We start from the raw sequence: 19,615 nt of genomic DNA, 5'->3' as shown, positions 1-19,615 counted from the left end.
AGGGATCCATTTACATGATTCGTTGGCACAGAAAGGCTGCCAACATCATCAAAGACCTATTGCACCCCGGTAAACATCTCCTGCAACCCCTTCCATCAGGCAGAAAACACAGAAGCTTGAACACACACACACACACACGCTCTCACACTAGCAGGTTCAGGAATAGCTTCTTCCTGGCTGTTATTAGACTGATGAAGGGACTGTCTAACTGCAAATAATGCTGATCTTGCCTAGCACACACACTGTAATGTTATGCCTCTAATCATTTTTTCCCCGACCCGAGGATCTGTATATTCTTGCTTACTATGATCTGCCTGTGTTGCTCATAAACAAAGCTTTTCACTGTACTTAGGTACACGTGGCAATAAATCAAATCAAATCAATTCAATCTCCTCTTAGCTTTCTTTGCTGTCAGGAAAACAGCCCCAGCTTTTGTAGTCTCTCCCCATCACTATATCACTGTATTGGGTGGTAAAGAGACTGAAACATTGAAGAGATTAAAGGCTCAGACTAAATTTCCTGGTCAGCCAACCCCATTTCCTTTGACTAGTGCTGAAAAGACAAATTCCAACTGTTAATGAATCAGAAACAGATAATATTGGAAAATTAAAATAGACCATTCAGCACCCAAGACAACGCCAGGAAATTAAAGTACTTTAATGGGCAATTTTGTATCTTCTGAAATGTGGTCACCAATGTAATGAGGAAACATACAACCAATTTGCATACAGCAAGTTCCCAAGGGTAGCAATGTGATAATGACCACATAACTGTTTAAGTGAGATTGGTAGTGGGATGCTTATTAGCCAGGACATAAGGGAGAATCTCCAATCCTTCTTCAAAATCCAGGCCATGTGATCATTTACATCCACCTAAGGAGGCAATTAGATTCCTGGTCTAAGACCTCATAACAAAGATGGCACATCAGACAGTGCTGCACTTCCCTAAGAACTGGAGAGTTTACCTGGATTACAAACTCACAAGCTTCCATCTTAGGTGGGAGAGAGCTACGCTGCAAATTGACGCTGCTGACATAGAAACAATGTTTTTAATTTCTTTTCTCCAGATTGCTGCTGAATGACAAACGCCGAAAGCAAGAACCAAAGCAAGTGAACCTTCAGCTGGACTCCTCATTCTAGTCAATATTGACTCATCCCCAGATGAATATAAAGGAAAAGAGAACGTATACTTATATAACACCTCTCACTGCCCCAGCACATCCCAAAGCACTTTCCAGTTGTGCATACTTTCTGAAGTGCAACCATTGATAGTTTGGCAAACTTGACAGCTAAAATATGCATAGGTACATACCTCCCCTAGGTTCAGCAAATGACAAGTTGTATTCTGCAGCATTGTTTGAGAAAGGAATGTAGGCTCCAGAAAGTTATTTGCCACTTTCCATGCAAATGAGGAGGAATAGGTCATTCAGCCCTTGAGCCCATTCTGTCATCTGATAAAATCATGGCTACCCCAGCTGCAAGCTCAAATCCATTTTCTTGCCTACCACCACTGACTTGTCACACCCCCCTTGCTCATCAAGGATCTACCTACCTCTACCTTAAAAATCGTCAACGTTTCTACTTCTCTGCCTTTCAGAGAGTTCCAAAGCCACATGACCTTCTAGGGAAAAAGAAATTCTCTTGATCTGTCTTGAATGAGCTCCTCTATTTTTATAAAGTGACTTGTGGGTTTTCAGCAGGTGCTCTGGTTTCCCCCCATAGTCCAAAAGATGCGCAAGTTCAATAGACTGACCAAGCTAGATTGCCCACAGTATCCATGCAGGTTAGGTGGATTAGCCATGTGGAATATGCAGGGTTATGGGGATTGGGTCTGGGTGGAATGCTGATCAAAAGGGTTGGTGTAGACTTGATGGGCTGAATGGCCTCTTTCTGCCCTGTAGGGATTCTATGACTCCTTGTTCTAGATTCTCCTCAAAGAGGGAAATATCCATATGACAGGCAACATGTCAAGGCCTCTCAAGACCTTACCGAAATGCAAAATACTGCAAATGCTAGAAATCTAAAACAAAAACAGAAATTGCTGGAGAAACTCAGCAGGTCTGACAGCATCTGTGGAGCCAAAGTACAGGTAACAGATCGGGTCCTGTGACTTGAAGGATCACAGGATCCAAACTTTTAACTCTGCTTTCTCTCAACAGATGCTGCCAGACCTGCTGAGTTTCTCCAGCAACTTCTGCTTTTGTTAGGTATGCATGATGCCAGGTTGGCCTTTGACCGCTTGCCCACCATCATGTCAGGGTTAGTTTAGCATTCTATGAACAAAACGTATTTCCTCAAACAATAATGGTAATAGGGTAGTGTTATGCCCAATAAATCTTTGGCATTAGATATACCACAGTGATTCTTATCACCTACACCTTGTTTCTATATACTAGAGTTTTCTTTGTACTTATGGAGGCTAGTTACTGCTGTAACACTCAGGCCACGCAGAAAGTTCCAAGTAAAAAATACAAAAATAATTTACTTTTAAGAAGGACCCCTTTTTCCAATATAAGTCAATCAGTAAGTGGTATTAATAAGACAATAAACATTCACAAGGATAATCCTTACCTCCTACGATTAGATGCGTGTTTGGGAAAAGACTCTTGGCCTGCATCAGGGCCCGTGCATGTCCCGAGTGAAAAAGATCGAAGATTCCGTCAGCATACACTCGAACTGGGCGATCCACTGAAGCAGAAGAGAGATTCTCATTTGCACAGTGTTTCATCTTATTGTCGTCATCATCATCATCATCATCTGGTTCCATTAATTCTCAATATGTGCAGAATGGGCCAAGTTTCCTTCTACTATGTTTCATCACTATATGATTCTTGGAGTCTGAATGCCACCAGTACACCCAGCATTTGATGCCCAGTCTTCTTCTCTTTTGAGATGGTGGTGGTGAGCAGCCTTCGTGAAACTTCTGAGGGCACTCGCTGCTGATTTGGAGTGGTGCACAGGAACAAAGGACTTGGAAGCAAAAAGTAGGACATTTGGCCCTTTGTGCTTCTCCATCATTCAATAACAGCATGACTGATTGCGATTCTCAGGTCCACATAGACCTGACTGAGCAAGGATGACTGACGCAATTGTTAATTAGGACAGTGTTGCAGTTTCATGACAATAATTGATAAAAAAAAGTTGCTGTGATGGAATATGAACTTGAATCTCCTTTGCCCTTCCCTTATAATTATTAGACCAATAACATAACCACTACACTACTGGACCAAGGGATTGACAAATGTTGCAACTTCTCCATCACTGAACAAAAAAATTACTTCATTTGGTGGTTCCCAGTAAATTTTTTAAAAAAATATTTAAGGCAGTGGGAGCATTGCTGGTTGGCCCAGTATTCATTAGGTAAAAACAAGGACTGCAGATGTTGGAAACCAGAGTCTAGATTAGAATGGTGCTGGAAAAGCACAAGTCAGGCAGCATCCAAGGAGCAGGATAATTGACGTTTCAGGCAAAAGCTGAAAATGTGTTGCTGGTTAAAGCACAGCAGGTCAGGCAGCATCCGAGGAGCAGGAAACTCAACATTTCTGGCAAAAGCCCTTCATCAGGCTCTATTGCCTGATGAAGAGCTTTTGCCCGAAACGTCGAATTTCCTATTCCTTGGATGCTGCCTGACCTGCTGTGCTTTAACCAGCAACACATTTTCAGCTTTTGCCTGAAACGTCAATTATCCTGCTCCTCGGATGCTGCCTGACTTGTGCTTTTCCAGCACCATCCTAATCTAAGCCCAGCATTCATTGTCTATCCCTAATTACCCTGAAGACGGTGCTGGCGAGCTGCTGTACATTAAACTAAAAAGTCAACAGCTCTCTGCATCCAATAGCCTCATTACCAAATCAAAATTCCCTCGCCAGTTTGCTTACCCATCTCAAATCTCCATTACTTGACATAGAGTCTGGTCAGAACAACACAAGAACAAGAGGCCATGATTTTATACCCCTTATTACTTTTATCTGCCAAAAATCAGTTGCATTTCTGAAACTATCATCTAACTCAAAGCTTCAACAGTTTTCTGAAGTGGAGTTTCCAAAAATTTTTATCAACAAGTGTTTTCTGCCATCACCATTGAAAAGGCTTTGGGTTTATGTCCCTTTGCACTGAGCTGCAGCCATCACAGAAAATGATTTTTCATGTACCCGATTGAATCCCTCCATTCCCTTCACTGTGTCAATTTGATCATCATCATCCCTTCTCTATTTAAGGGAATGCAATCACATCTGGGCAACCTATGGTCATAATGCAATCCTTTTAGCCCCAGCACTATCTTAGTGAATCTGCGACATATTCTCCACAGTCAGGTTACTGTTTCTGGGGTCTGGTGTCCAGAATTAACGGAATTATTCCAGGAGCAGTCTATGCTGTAAATTAGACGAATTCCCCGCCCCCCCCACCCCCCACCTTATTCTTCCACAAAGTATATTTTGGTGAAGGAAAGAGAGGGCAGCAAGCTGTGGACAATGGCAGTGGTTTCCATACTCACGGGGAGTCCCAATCTTTGCTTCTTCCAATGTCACACGTTCATATGGCTTGCTGCTCTTCACTCCATTCTCGTCTGCAAAGGGTGCCGGCTGTGAGAGGGTCTGTAATGGAAACAGTGCAGAGGGGGAACCCGGTCACTGGCAGGACTCCATTTCAGAAATTAGAATTAACTAACCGGCCTACAGGACCCCAGGGAATTGCCCAAAGAAAGAGACTCCATTACTTGAATCCACTAAGAGCCAACTCCGCAAAACCATCACTCTCAGGAACACCATCAAGATGCAGCCAGACAAGAAACTGTGGGTGCTGCCCTCCTGTCAGCCAATCAATAGCAGTGCCAAGCAGCAAAAAAGCAAGTATGGAGATGGCAGTGATCATAGGGTAGTTTCTTCAAGGAAGGCAAAAGGCCATTGAGGAGAGAAACCTATGATGCTAGAGACTGACAAATACTGATAACAGGCACTGTACATGGTTTTGCACAGTAAATTAATTTTCCATCTTTTGTGCTATAAAAGCATCAGGAGGTTATTGTCAGTCACTGACAAATTCTCCTCACCTTCATCTGCGTTGACCTTTTTCATGAGGAGGGGAGGGGTGACAGATTGTAAAGTTGAGATATTGGAACTGATGCTTCAGTTTGCAGCATTGGTAAGACCTCATTGAGTGAACAAATTCAATAGTGTGTGAAATGCCCTGGGAAAGACAGAGGAGTAATTGTAAGGTCAAAATAAGAAGCAGAGAAACAATTTTCTCAAATGAGAAGAATCAAGAATAGGATAGGGGGAATAACCTTAAAATTAGAATTGAGCTACTCAACAGTGGTAATGGGATGTATTTCCACACACGAAGAGTCCTGGTAACCTGAAACACACGTGCTCTCTCGCTCTCTGAATGGATTGTGGATGCAGAGGGTCAATAGAAATTCTCAGGACAGAACAATGTATTTTTTGTTAGGTAAGGGTTTTGAAGAATATGCAGCAATGGCAAGTAAATGGACCAATCAAATTAAATGAAGTCACAGACTTAATAGGTTGACCGTTTTCTTCCAAGCCTTTCATTGCTTCGTCTAGATTGGTTGAACTAACCTGTAACTGATAACAATCAGGAAAGCAACTCATCAAGAACCAATAGATTGAGAACCTGATCAGCAAAGGGTCACAACATGTTATAATTTAACAGGAGGGGTTAAATTTAAACAGAGAATGAAAGGACAGGTAGAAAGCCATCTCTACAAAGCAGATGGCTAAAGACCAGATTTCCCTCACGGTAACTCTTGATGTAACATAAACTGATAAATTATTTTTAAGGCTATTAAGCATCCATTAATTCAATCTCCCAGTGGACAGCAGTCACCATTGACTAAAAACTGAACTGGACAATCCCATATACACTGGTAGGTCAGACATTAGAAATCTTCAGCAAGTAATCCAGCTCCTGAAACCCCAAAGCCTATTCAACATCTACAGATCCAGTGGAGAGAATCAGAAAGAGCAGCAAACCTGAAATAAACAGGAGCACCAGGGAGAAGATAAGTAGAAGCCAATGCTTGGGACACTTCACTTAGTGAAGAGGAAAATTGAGAGCTGGAGCCAACTTGGGTATAGAGCTTGAAAAAGTGAAAGAAAAACAAAATCAAACCATAACGTTACCAGGCCATTCAGCCCATCAAATCTGCTCCTTCATTCAATGAGATCACAGCTGATCTGACAATCCTCAACTCCACTTTCCTGCCTTTTGCCCCCATCGCCCTCGATTCCCTTAAAGATTAAAAATCTAGGGGTCTCAGCCTTGAACATAATTACCAAACCAACTTCGACAGCATTCTATGGTAAAGAATTCCACAAATTTACTACCTTCGGAGAAGATATTCCTCCTTAAATGGCAGCACCTTATTCTGAGTTTATGCCTCCTGGTCCCATACTCTCCCAAAAAGGGAAACAACGTCCCCGCATAAACCCTTGTATTTATGCTTGAATCTTGTATGTCTCAATAAGGTCACCTTTCACTTTTTTAAACTCCAATTAGGACAGGTCTAACCTACTCAATCCCCCTTCATTCCTGGTATCAACCTAGTAACCTTCTCTGGATTGCCACCTATGCCAGTATATCATTCCGTAGATAAGAAGCCCAAACCTACTCTCAGAATTCCAGCTGTGGTTAGACCATTGCCTCGTGTAGCTTTAACAAGATTTCCATACTTTTGTACTCCACTCCTATTGAAAAAAAGACTAACATTCCACGTGCCTTCCCTATTAGCTGGTGAGCGCATATGCTAGCTTTTTGGGATTAATGCAGAAAAATTCCCAAATCCATCTGTGTTGCAGTTTTCTGCAGTCCTTCTCCATTCAAATAAAATTTAGCTTCTCTATTCTTCCTGCCAAAATGCACACAATCTCACATTTACCCACATTCCATTCCATCCGCTCTCATGATTAACCAGAGTTGAAAAGTGTGGCTCTGAAAAAGCACAGCAGGTAAGGCAACATCCGAGGAGTAGGACAGTCGACGTTTCAGGCATAAGCCCTTCATCAGGAATATCTCTCATACTTAACAAGTCGACCCTGCAATTACTTTGTCATCCTTGCTATTTGCCTTCCCACCTATTTCTTAACTGAGTGACGGAAGTTAGTTAGCTCAGTTGGCCAATGGCTCGTTTGCGATACTGAGATACCAACAGCATGAGTTTTATTTCCATACCGGTTGAGTTTACCACGATAGTCCCTCCTCCTTCTCCTCACTCTCACCTGAGGATTGGTGATCCTCAGGTTAAAACACCGCCTGTCATCTCACTTTCTCTGATGAGAGAGCATCTCTCTGGTCCTCTGGAGCTATTTTTATGGAGTTTGGTTAGTTCAGTTGGCTGGACAGCTGGTTTGTGATGCCAACAGAATGGGTTCATTTCCCAGACCAGCTGAAGTAACCATGAAGGTCCTCTCACCTTAATCTCATGCCTCAGCAGAGGTGTGGTGAGCCTCAGATTAAATTCACCACCAGGCCCTGAGAGAAGAGCTTTGGTCCTCTGGGACTATGGTGTCCTTACTTTTGTTTTTGTCATTTGCAAAAGTGGCTGCCAGTATTCATTTTTCAAATCTAAAATCATTGATATATATTGAAAATAGCTCTGGTCCCAGCATTGATCTCTACAGCACTCCACAAATTACAGGTTGCCATCCTGAAAATAGTCCCCCTATCTCAACTCCGTCCTCTATTAGTTAAAGTCAGAAATCATGTGACACCAGGTTATAATCCAACAGGTTTGTTTAAAATCACAAGCTTTCAGAGCGCTTCTCCTTCATCAGGTGGAGTGTTCTGAAAGCTTGAGAGTTTAAATAAGCTTGTTGGACTACAACCTGGTGTCACGTGACTTCTGACTTTGTCCACTCCAGTCCAACACCAGCATCATTACATCATGGCTTCTGTTAGACAGTCAATGTTTTATCCGTGCTAGCAAACCACCTCTAACATTATGGGGTATTCTAAGTAGCATAATGTATGAAACCTGAAAATCCAAAAAACATTACATTCATTGTTTTCTCTTTTTCTATCCTGCTTGAATTTACAATATATTAGATGGGGAAAATGAATACACTGTATCCGAATTTGCAGATTATACAAAAATAGGTAGGAAGGGGAGTAATGAAGATGGCAGAGTTTACAAAGTAATGTAGACAAGTTAAGAGACTGGGCAAACACTTGACTGATGGAAGATAGTGAGGTTATGCATGTTGGTATCAAGAATACAGGAATTGAATATTATCTTAAAAGGCTGAGTTTTAACTACATAGCCATGTTTCCCTTTCTCCTTTTCTGGATAGTTAATCTAAGCAACTGGGAAATTAAAATTGCATTTTTAAAAAAAATAAGATTAAGTATTGAGTTGTCCTTCATTTATGTGATGGCAACAGAATTGAGCAGCTAGTAACTCTCACTTAAGTAGCAAGGATGATCATCTAATCGGTAGAGGAGTACCAAGCTCGTGAGTATGGCCTGTGCAATTAGGGAATTTCAGAATGCTCCCAGTGTCTTGGATAAAAATGCAGAGAGTGTCATACATTGCAGCAGCTCAAGCACAGGTGCAGATGTGAATACCAAGTATATAGATGCATTTAACTACATCTTTGGAGCATGCAAGGAGATGGGGAATGGGGAACTGTGAAGGAATCAAGTAGAAAGAGACAAGAGTCTCTTGAGAATATACCTCACTCTCCAAGATTCATTTCTGATTGCTGAAGAAAATGACAGTTATCTGGAGAGTGCAGCCAGTGCCAAGTCCAGCAACACTGAAGACGGGCTCAAAAAAAATGATGGTGCATAGAATAGTAATAGGAGTTTCAATAGTTAGGGAAACAAAGACATTTCTGCAGCCTGTCACCAGACCAAACATGAAATTTATGTATGATTTAGCTAGGGGCTAGTAACATTTTCTTTAAAAGTGGACAAAGTGTGAAATCCCAGACACCTACTAAAAGGATAAGGCCACAAGATTCCATGTTTCTGAATGAACAACTATAAATTTGAGCACAGGTGGAATGGTAATCTAACCTTTCCACAGACCTCATATTTAACATTCAGTATTGACATGAGGTAAACATGGGTAACAATTTGCAACTGTACATCCCAAAGAACACATCAAATAGCAGGGATCAAGTTAGATCCCATGGATTGCTCAACAATACCCCAAATGTAAGCAACACGATGGGTCTTTAAATCTCATTAAAACTTCACGTGGGACCATAATTCATCACTTTTGACAACTGGCCTTGAAACTGTGCGCGTGAGAGAGAAAGCATGCGCATAAGAGAGAGAGAAAAAGAGAGACAGAGAGACTGAGACTCAGTGGGTTTGAGTTTTAGGGAGTGGCTAAATAATCTGGAACTGCTTTCCCTGGAGTATCGGAGGCTGAGGGCTGACCTTATAGATATTTATAAAATCATGAGGGGCACAGATACAGTGAATAAACAGGTTCTTTTCTTCAGGGTGGTGGAATCCATTACTAGACGGTAGAGGTTTAAGGTGAGAGGGGAAAGATTTAAAAGGGACCTAATGGGCAACTTTTTCACACAGAGGGTGCTGTGTGTATAGAATGAGCTGCCAGAGGAGAATGATCGGGGCTGGTAAAATAATAACATTTAAAAGGCATCTAGAGGAGTACATGAATAGGCAGGGTTGAGGGGGATATGGGCCAATTGTACTAGGTTAACTTAGGATATCTGGTCAGCATGGATAAATTAGACCAAAGGGTCTGTTTCTGTGCTTTATAACTCTATAACTCAAGTGTGACAGCGTAAACATGTATATAGTGGGCAGGCGAGCGGGTAGGGACGTGGAGGAGTACAGGATGTGTGCCGTAAATTGCTGGGACATTTGGACTGTCTCTTGGGCAGAGGCGACCTCTATAAATCAGACATGTTGTACTTCAACAGACTAGGGCCAAGTTTTTACAGACTGATTTGCTCGTGCTATTGAGGAGGATTTAAACTAAAACTTGGCAGAGGTTGTTCCCTGGAACAAGATCATGGATATCACAGAACTGCTATAGGCTACACTTCTAGGGACAGTGAAGAGCCAAAGCCCATGGTTCACAATGATAACAATAACTTAGGTGGAAAGTTGAATTAGGTCTTCAAAGCAAACGCAGGAATCGTGGTTGGAAACTGAAAAAGTCGCAATCTCAGGATTACTCTCAGTCCCACATGCTAGTGAGCATAAAAACTGGAGAATTAAAAAATCTGAACATGTGGCCTGGTGTAGGAGGGAGGGCATCAGATTTGTGGCATTGGGATTGATAAAAGATGGACAGGCTGTATTTGGCAGGACCAGGACCAAACATCCTCACAGGGAGATTTGCTAGTGTTGTTAGGGAGCGATGAAACTGGATTGGCAGGGAGATGTGAACCCAAGAGTGTTTCAATTCAAAGAAGCAAAATTACTAAAAGGAAGTTGAAGAGTAGCAAACAAAGAAAGAAGACAGACAAAGCAATGACAGGTATTAAAAGAACTGAATGAAGAAAAATTCAAGACAGACGGATTTGTTTTTTATTTATGTACAAAACGTTGGCTTTGCTGACTGAGCCGGCATATTACTGATTCCCATCGAGCATCACTGGCTAAAGGATCTGAATGAACCAAATGCACACGCTGAGGCAAGTGGATACAATTTAAGTGCCATTACAGGGATATAGCTACAGAGTGACCAAGATTAAGAATTGAATATCCCAGAAAATCAACATGAAGGAAAACTAAAAAGGAAGAGGTAACTTAGCATTACTAATAAGGAATGGCATTAGTTCATTTGCAAGGGAGAATTTCAGAGTGCAGGAACAAAGTTTGGATTGTTTTGGTGGAGCTAAGAAACAGCGAAGGACAGCAGACTTTGACTGGAGCTCTTTATAGACCACCGAATATTAGTGAAAGCATGGCATGGTATTTATCAGGAGAGAGAAGCTTGGAACATGGCAACCCAGTTATCATAAGTGACTTCAATCTGAATTTCTGGTTGAGTGCAGCAGTAATAATACTTAAAAAAAAACAGCTTAATGCCCTCTCGGTCAAAGCAGCTCACTTGATCAGCAGCAACTTTAACGTTACCGCTCTCCCCTACTGGCACACAGTGGCAGTGTGCACCATCTGCAAGATCCAATATGTAATGCATTAAAGCTGCTTGGACAATCCTTTAGGAACTGTGGCCTCTACCACAGGCACATGAGAATACCACCAGTTCCAAGCTCCCCCCAAATCATAGACAATACCCAATATGGAATTATATCACCATTCATAGCACCATTCTGGAAATGAAATCCCTCCACGACAGCATTGTGGGTATAACCACACCACTTGGACTGCAAGGGTCCAAGGCAACTCACGACCTTCTTCTCAAGGGCAATCAGGGATGAACAATAATGATTGGCTTTACCAGGCACACCAGCAACCCATGATCGCATTTTAAAAAATTTAATGAGGGGCAGGGTGGGTTCAAGTGAAGTAGTTGGGCCAAAAAGCTCATGTCAATGTCAGAATGTCCCGTACATATTGATAATTCATAATAATAGGGAACATTCTGTTGTGAACGCTTGTCACAAATTCTACACTTGAACCTAATGTCAACACCCAGCGGAAGAACAATTAGAATTGTGTTTTAAGGGTGGTTGCACTTTCAAAAATAGCCTTATCACAAAAAGTCAGCAACTTGCATACAGAGTGAAAACATCTTTTGTTCTCTCCTCTCCTGAGCACATTGTTTGCTCAGTGTCCAGCAATCTATAGACACTAGCTGCCCAGTGTTAGTCACAGCTCAGGGTAGCATTTTCACCTCCAGAGATTTGAGCACAAAAGTCCAAGCTCTCACTCTGCTGAGGGAATGCCACAGCATTAGATTTCTTTTGGATGAGATGTTAAACTGAGGTCTCACCTGTCCTCTCAGATGAGAAAGTCAGTGAGAAAGTCTGTGAAAGCGAGTCTATGAGTGAGCAGTGGTAAGGGTAACTCATCAGATTAGCAAGGTGTAGAAATTGACACTCCATTATTATTCACCATTAAAGTGAATCTTTTAGACTCAGAATTCAAATCGGCCATTCTATCGAACGGTGGAGTGGACAGAAAGGTTGATTGGTTTACTTGCAAGTTCCAAATACCTGTCATTCAAAAGCATAATTCCAAAATTTGCACATGACAATGGGGGTGTAGCTAACAAGAGAAACAAAATGCAATAAATGCAATGGGAGTCCATTATAACAGAGTCACTGGAGTCCAATGATAACAAAACCATGTAATAACTGAACCGTGGACAGAATTCACTGCAAACTGAAGCACAACATATTGGATTTCGTAAGACAATGATAAAGTTTCAGAACGTGTGTGTAATTAGCACATTCATTTGAACATTGATAACTGTGAGCTGGAATATTTTGGCAGGAAGAACTGGGGGAGGTCATACACAGCATGAACAATAGGTCCAAATGAGTTTGAGGAACAGAGATGTTGAGCTATTGGCATGCAAATTACAAAACAGCAATGGATAATAAAGCAAACACACCACTGGGAGCCAGGGTTGGGGGGTGGTGGTGGTGGGGGGTCATCCTTAGTGAGAGAAGAAGAATTATGTTAAACTTGTGTGGGGTGGAGGGTTGGTGAAAGGTTATCAGAGGTAGATAGGAAAATGGAGTGACCTGATCGACCATGATATTATTGAGTGATAAAGCAGGCTCAAGGAGCCAAGTGACCTACTCTTAATTTGTACATTCACATGGTTTGTATGCATTGAACTTTGGCTAGACCACCGAAGGGGATTGGTTTCTGTATTATAAAATGAGGAAGGGAAGGTGCGAGAAGGATTCACAAGGATGCTATCACAACTGAGAAGTACAAAGAACAGGGAAGGAGGAACAGGCTAGCGTCCTTTCCTATAGGAAAAAAAGAGGGATGGCCTTGGGCAGGTTTTTTAAATTATGAATGAGTTTGATAGCACAGATCAGCAAGTTGTTTCCAAATGTGAGGAAATACCAATTCTACAGGCCATGACAGCCAGTCGAAAATCCAGTATTGGGTTTTAAAAAAAAAGTACTTTGGATTGATGAGAATGTGGAGCCTGCTGTAAAATGTGACTGATGTGTCCAGAACAGGCACACTTAAGGGGAAGCTGGATAAGAATGCAAGGAAGAAGGAAACAAAGATATGTCAACGAGGAGCATAAATGGCTGTGAATCTTTAAGCAATAAATAAAGCAAAGCTCAAGGTTTTAAATTATCGTCAGGTAAATAACGCACTGCTATAAGCTTCCTGAAATTAATCCGAACATCTTATATCAGTATACCCCATGATTATACTGTACAATGATGTTTTGTTAGGCCCGTGTTATATCATTGTAAGTGGGCGACTGCCTCCATACGTACTGGTCGTGCAATTTTCATTGGGCTGGCATCATCATCATCAGTGGTGCCATTGGGTCCTATTCCATCCTTCCGTCTCTTTCTGGAGTTTGATTTGGAAATAACTGGCATCGTCTCCATCTCATTAGGCATCTGAAGCGAATATAGATAAAGGCAAATCAACAAATTAAATTCTGATGTTAATCTGATTGACACAAGCTGAAACAACGAATGCATTTTAAAATCGGATTACCATAAGGATTAGATGGGGGTCCAAACACAGCCAAACTGAAAACAACACAGCAGCTATGCGCCTCGCGTATGCTTTTGCCTATTTTCCAACAACAGTTTCTACTCAGCAACTAGGTCCAATCAAAGTTAGAAGTCTGGTCAACTTCTGCCCATTCCCAGGAGAGGGAGTGAAAGTCAGCTAGGTGCTTTTATAAAACCCAGCACAAAACGATTGTCAATCATACAACACAACGTCCACAGTTCAAAAATCCCAGTGGAGAATCATCAACAGATTTTTAAATACATTAATGGCAAGTGGGGATGGAATATGGCTCCTGAGCATGGAGCTGGTCTGCTCTATCCACTTTCTTTCCTTTTTACCCCACTTTTTTTTAAACATACCTGTGGTGAAGAGCTTGGTCGTAGCAACAACAATGAGGTGAGCCCAGTGTGGACTCGGGCAGAGGCATCGGAGGTGAGTTTGGGTTTCCGGCAGCTTCTGGCCCAACATCACTCATGGCTGCTGTGGCAGACTGGAGTTAGGGTTCCCCATTGGGTCTGCATCCAACACAGACTCAGGGAGGCAGCAGTGGAGGCAGGTTTGGGCCTAGTATGAGATCCAGTGATGGCATTGGTGGCGGCTGCATTGCCGAGGTGGCCCAGACTCTTGGCGGCAATGGTAGGGTAGAGTTTAGGCCAATGTGGGACTCGGTGGCATCAGTGGCAGCTGCATTGGCTAAGTCCAGCGAGGACTCATGCAAGGGGATTGGTGGCTAGCCACTCCCGGCCTATGCCTGAGCACTTAACAAGAAGGACTGTAAAGTTGAACTTTATTTCCTTACTCTTCTGCCTCTATATTCTATGTTTTGGTTTATTTTTCTGTATTTTAAAATAGCACTGTTTTAAAGTAGAGGCACCATACTATACTCGTCACTGCATTTTGTAACAAAATACACATGAAAATAACATGTCAGATACATTCATGGTCCCAAATGTTCAAGGCAGCAGCTCACCACCACCTTCTCAAGGGCAGCGAGAGGAATGGGCAATAAATGTTGACTCTGCCCGCGATGCCCATGTTCACAAATTATTTTTTAAAAAACCACCAGCAGTAAAAGCATAGGCGTGTGCCTCAAATTTCACAGCAGGCTTGAAATGTTGCACCACTTCTATCCTGAATGCACCACAGTAAAGATAGCTGTTTAATTCCAGCAATTTAGGGACTAGCTCCAGAATAGATGGTGTAACTCACTTTCTACAAGACTTCCTTGCCATAACAAAGGTGTGGCTCCCAGGATAATCAGAGCCTCACCCTCACACAGAGGTTCAATCCCAAACACTGAAGCATGATAATTACCATGAAATGACTCAGTTCCAGCTTAGCTCTTGCTACCTTTGACACGGTATAAGAATTAGATATTGCGTTACCAGACTAGTAATCCAGGCAATGCAGAGAAATTCAACTCCCCATATGGCATTTCTAGAATGGGTTCTGAAGAAGGGTCACATTGGAGTTGAAATGTTACCTCTGTACCTTTCAACACAAGCTACCAAACCTAGGTTTCTCCAGCAACATTTGTTTTTACTTAAAAAGACTGACTGGTGCCTCAGTTGTATCAAACTCAAAGGCAATTTGTCCTTATGGCCTACATCCCACATACCATTGGGTGTTTTATGACCTTAAAGATTCCATATAAAATACAAATCAGTGTCATAATAAGCTAGATCACATTGTTCAGCACATTACAATGTCACATCAGCACCACGCCAAACACTAATGTAACAACTTAACCTTCGGTAAACAGTAATTAAAAGGACCCAGTGAGAAAAAGCATGGATGAAAGTACACATTCAGACATGGGACAGAGGTCACTGAGTCATGGTGCGGTAAGTGGGACAGAGCAGTGCATGGAAAAGAGCAAAGGTCGAAAAAGAACAAATTTGCTTCCGTAACCTCAGGACATCCTACAGTTCACAGCTCATGAAATACACTTGAAGCAGGAAATACAACAGCCAATTTATGCACAGCAAGGTCTCATAGCCATTCATTTGACAATAAGCTGACCATCTTCTTAAATGGTGATGGCTGAGGGATAAATATTGGCCAAGGAACCATGCTCCCCTGCACTTCGTAAAAACGCAGCTGAGGATCCTTCACCTCCATCTGAGGCCAGATTTGGATTCTTGGTTCAGAAGTCATCACCTTCAACAGACTCCCCAGTACTGCCACTGGGTGTGTCAGTTTATCAGTGTCATGGGCCTCCTGTACCTGGAATGGATCTTGAGGAGCGAAGGGTCTGTTTGCCTGCTGTTCTTCTCTATGACCCTATAACCCGAGAGTTCTGACTTCAGCTTGAGTGCATAACATGCTGGGGCAAGGCTAACACTCAGTCCAGAGGAAAGTTAGGAAGATTTGCAGCTGAGAAGGAGACCATTCAGTCCACTGTATCCAAACTCGCCAAGAAGTATCCAATCTAATTCCATCATCCAACTTTTGGTTTGGAGCCCTGTAGATTACGCCACTTCAAGTGTGTGTCCAATCTAATTTTAAATGCAGTGAGGGTATCTACCTTTAACACTCCTTCAGGCATTGAGGTCCAGACTCTCAATAGCCAGTGCACTGATCTTTCTGCCAATTCTTTAAACCTATGCCCCTGTGGTTAGACATCTCTCTGCTAATGGAAATAGCTACTATTTATGCTATCTACCTGGACACTTCATACTGTCATACGAACATCTCCTTAGCTTTCTTGTTGTAAGAAGAAAACAATATCCAGCCTGGCAATGTCCTCATTAATCTACTCTGCACCACCATCTCACCTTCCCTACAATATGGTGATCAGAACTGTGTGCAGCACTCCAGCTACAGTTTGACTAATGGGTTCCATACTTCTAGCCTAAACTCCCTGTTCTTACAGCCAAGATCTCAGCCAAAGTAGGATACTAAAGCATCTCTTTTTTTATTTGTAAATGGAATGTGGGTGCCAGTGTCTAGGTCAGCATTTAATGCCATCTTTATTGCCTTTTAATCACCTAATTCTATCTGTTCGACTACACTCCAATCTCCCTTTATTATCCTAGACTTAGATCATTTAACTATTTTGGATCCTCAGTATCCTTTACACTGAACTGGTCCAGTTAAGGTTTTGGTAGTTGAAAAATCCTACCATGACTGCCCTATTGTTTCTACACTTCTCAGCAATTTGCCTTCATATTTGCTCTTCCAGTTCCCTTTGTCTGGGGGCCTATATACACTTCGAGCATACAATTATCATCATTTTGTTCCCAATCGTATATATTACAACAACTTGCACAAACATCTAGCAAGGTCCTGCAACACATAACATCTTGCATTTAAGAAGATTAAAGAGCTTAAGAATTTAGAGTTCAACACGCTTGCTCTCTCAAGAGCTTTGCATATCTCACACATTGCGAATAGTCTCACAACTACACTTCTCAAACAGAACGTCACTGTAGATCTCTATACAATCATCAACTATCATAACTGCAGTACAAGGACTGCCCATGCAGAAAAGGACTTGCATTTCTATAGTACCCTTAATGACCTCAAGAAATTTCAATGTGCCTTACAGCCAATTAAGCATTTTGCCATTTAACGATGACCATGAATCTATTGTCAATTGTCAGAAAAACCCATCTGGTTCACTAATGTCCTGTTGGGAAGGAAAGTGCCATCCTTATGTGCTAACAGGCAATAAATGCTGCCTCGCCAGCGACGCCCTCATCCTGTGAATGAAAAAAGAACTTCAACAACATAGGAAACTCAGCAGTTAACCCGCACTTTTCTTGACAGTTTGTTGCAATTTTGAAACATAGTGGCCAAACTAATACAACAACATCTCACAAAGAGAAATAAGTGATAATTTATCAGGAATTACAGGAGCCAGTGTTGGACTCGGGAGGACAAAATTAAAAATCACACAACACCAGGTTATGGTCCAACAGGCTTATTTGGAAGCACTGGCTTTCAAAGTATTGACAGCCACCTGATGAAAAAGCAGCGTTCCGAAAGCTAGTGCTTCCAAATAAACCTATTGGACTATAACCTGGTGTTGTGTAATAAATTATATAAATTATCAGGTCATGGTTTAAAATGATGACTAAGGAGTAAAAACAGAGGAACACCCTTAGTCTTCTTTGAGATTGTGCAGGAAATCTTTTACATTTGCCCGAGAGGACAGACAGGGCATCAGTTTAACATCTGAAGGATGGCATTTTCAACATGGTACCATTTCCTCCAAACTGCACTGGAATGACAGCTTAGATTACACAGGGAGAATTTAATATGATGTTCTGACTAGGAAGATAGAGTGCAACTAACCAAAATGCAGCTGAAACTATGGTACAGACGTGAAGGGTGATTTACTGCCCGCTGTTCCAAACTCCGGTCTCTGGTAGTGCTCTCCTAATGACGATTCCACCAAAATGCTTATGACATCACCTTGGAACCGTTTTCTGGCAAAGTGGACCACCATTTGGTCAACAAAGCAGCTTGACTGGGTATGTAAGGTTGCAAGTGATCCCTCAAACAACGTCAAGAAACCAATTATCTGTTCAGGAATCGCTTGAAACTGTTTGGGAACCTCGCTGGGCACATACTTACAACTGCATTGCCTGTACTGTAACCACGAATGCCCCCAACTCATAGCAACAACGATACCCAACTCATGCTGCATTATCAACATTTCACTTATGGGTCAAGCTTTCCTCACTTATTCCTTGTGAATTTCTAAACACTTGTAAATAAAGACAGCGCACCATCCCAGCTCCAATGACAGCCCAGCTCCCAGAGTCTTTGCTTTGTCCTTCAACATGCAGTTGATTTAAAACTGCAACTTGGGCTCACCTAACCATTTACTTGATTCAGATCATCTCTCAAACCTTGGCAGCCAGCCACAATGAAATGATAATAATCCTGAGAAGTTGGAAATCTGGAAGGAAGTGTTCACCACTCCCACGATCGCTGGTAGCATTTGTGAAATCCACAGCCTCTTACAGTGTACGTCCTGTTTGAGTTTTATCTTTTTGCTTCTGCCAGTGGTTCGCCACTCTTGACAGCACTTGACTCTTTCTGCTGACATAGTTTGCCCAAGAATCTGGTGAGCACGATGTCTCCACGAGTAGGCCCGGGCACCTGCAACATAGTCTCCACCTCAGGACCGGGGCAAGCTCCACATAAATAGCTACAGGAGCCCAGCCATTGCAACCTTGTACATTATACTGCTTGTATCTTCAAGAGTGAATGCAGAGTGTTGTAGCAAAACAAAGCCACATTCATAAGCCAATTGCCAAAATTACATTTCTCTTGTAGGGGAGTAGAGAACAAGGGGATAGTTTCAAAAGAAGGGATCTGCCAATTAAGACTGAGATGGGGAGAGTTAAAAGTCACAACTCCAGGTTATAATCCGACAGGTTTATTTGGAAGCACTAGCTTTCAGAGCGCTGCTCCTTTATCAGGTGGTTCAATCACCCAATGAAGGAGCCGCGCTTCAAAAGCTAGTGCTTCCAAATAAACCTGTCGGACTATAACCTGGTGCTGTGTGATTTTTTTCAAACTTTGTACATGCCAATCCAACACCAGCATCTCCAAAAGAGATGAGGAGAGTTTTCTTTCCCTCCGCAGTTCATTAAGTCCATGAATTTCTCTTCCCTAAAGAGCAGTGAAGGGGGGGTCATAGACTACATTATATAATCAAGTACTGGTCAATCTCAGATTAAAGGCACTCACTGCACTTTTGACTGAAAACCAATTAATTTATCATATACTTCAGAAATAGACTAAACACCAAATATTAGCTAAAACTCCAAGTTCTTCGCACTTAACAGTCACTTTCTACTCAAGTCAAACTCAACCAGGTATAAAGTTACTTGATAGAACCATGGAATAATGCAGCACTGAAGGCAGCTGTTTAGTTCTGTCATGCATGCACATGTATTCGGTTCCACTTGTGCCAGTTTTGTGGATAGGGTTGGTGGGAACAGTCTCCACAACCGCAAGTTGATGAG

General features: G+C 42.1%; 1 protein-coding gene across 2 annotated transcripts in view; it reads right to left on the bottom strand.

Annotated features, from left to right (window-relative positions):
• Window positions 1-19,615, bottom strand: part of LOC132821804 (choline-phosphate cytidylyltransferase A-like) — a 49,297-nt gene that overhangs the window by 26,672 nt on the left and 3,010 nt on the right. For both annotated transcript variants that reach the window (XM_060834614.1, XM_060834613.1), the window contains exons 2-4: window positions 13,382-13,510; window positions 4,495-4,594; window positions 2,571-2,687 (exon numbers count right to left, since the gene is read on the bottom strand). In XM_060834614.1, the coding sequence (XP_060690597.1) occupies window positions 2,571-2,687; window positions 4,495-4,594; window positions 13,382-13,510 (346 nt within the window). The remainder of the gene's footprint in view (window positions 1-2,570; window positions 2,688-4,494; window positions 4,595-13,381; window positions 13,511-19,615) is intronic.

Source organism: Hemiscyllium ocellatum, chromosome 13 (genome assembly GCF_020745735.1).
Source record: "Hemiscyllium ocellatum isolate sHemOce1 chromosome 13, sHemOce1.pat.X.cur, whole genome shotgun sequence".
NCBI lineage: Eukaryota > Metazoa > Chordata > Chondrichthyes > Orectolobiformes > Hemiscylliidae > Hemiscyllium > Hemiscyllium ocellatum.
This window is presented reverse-complemented; position numbering and strand designations above follow the sequence as displayed.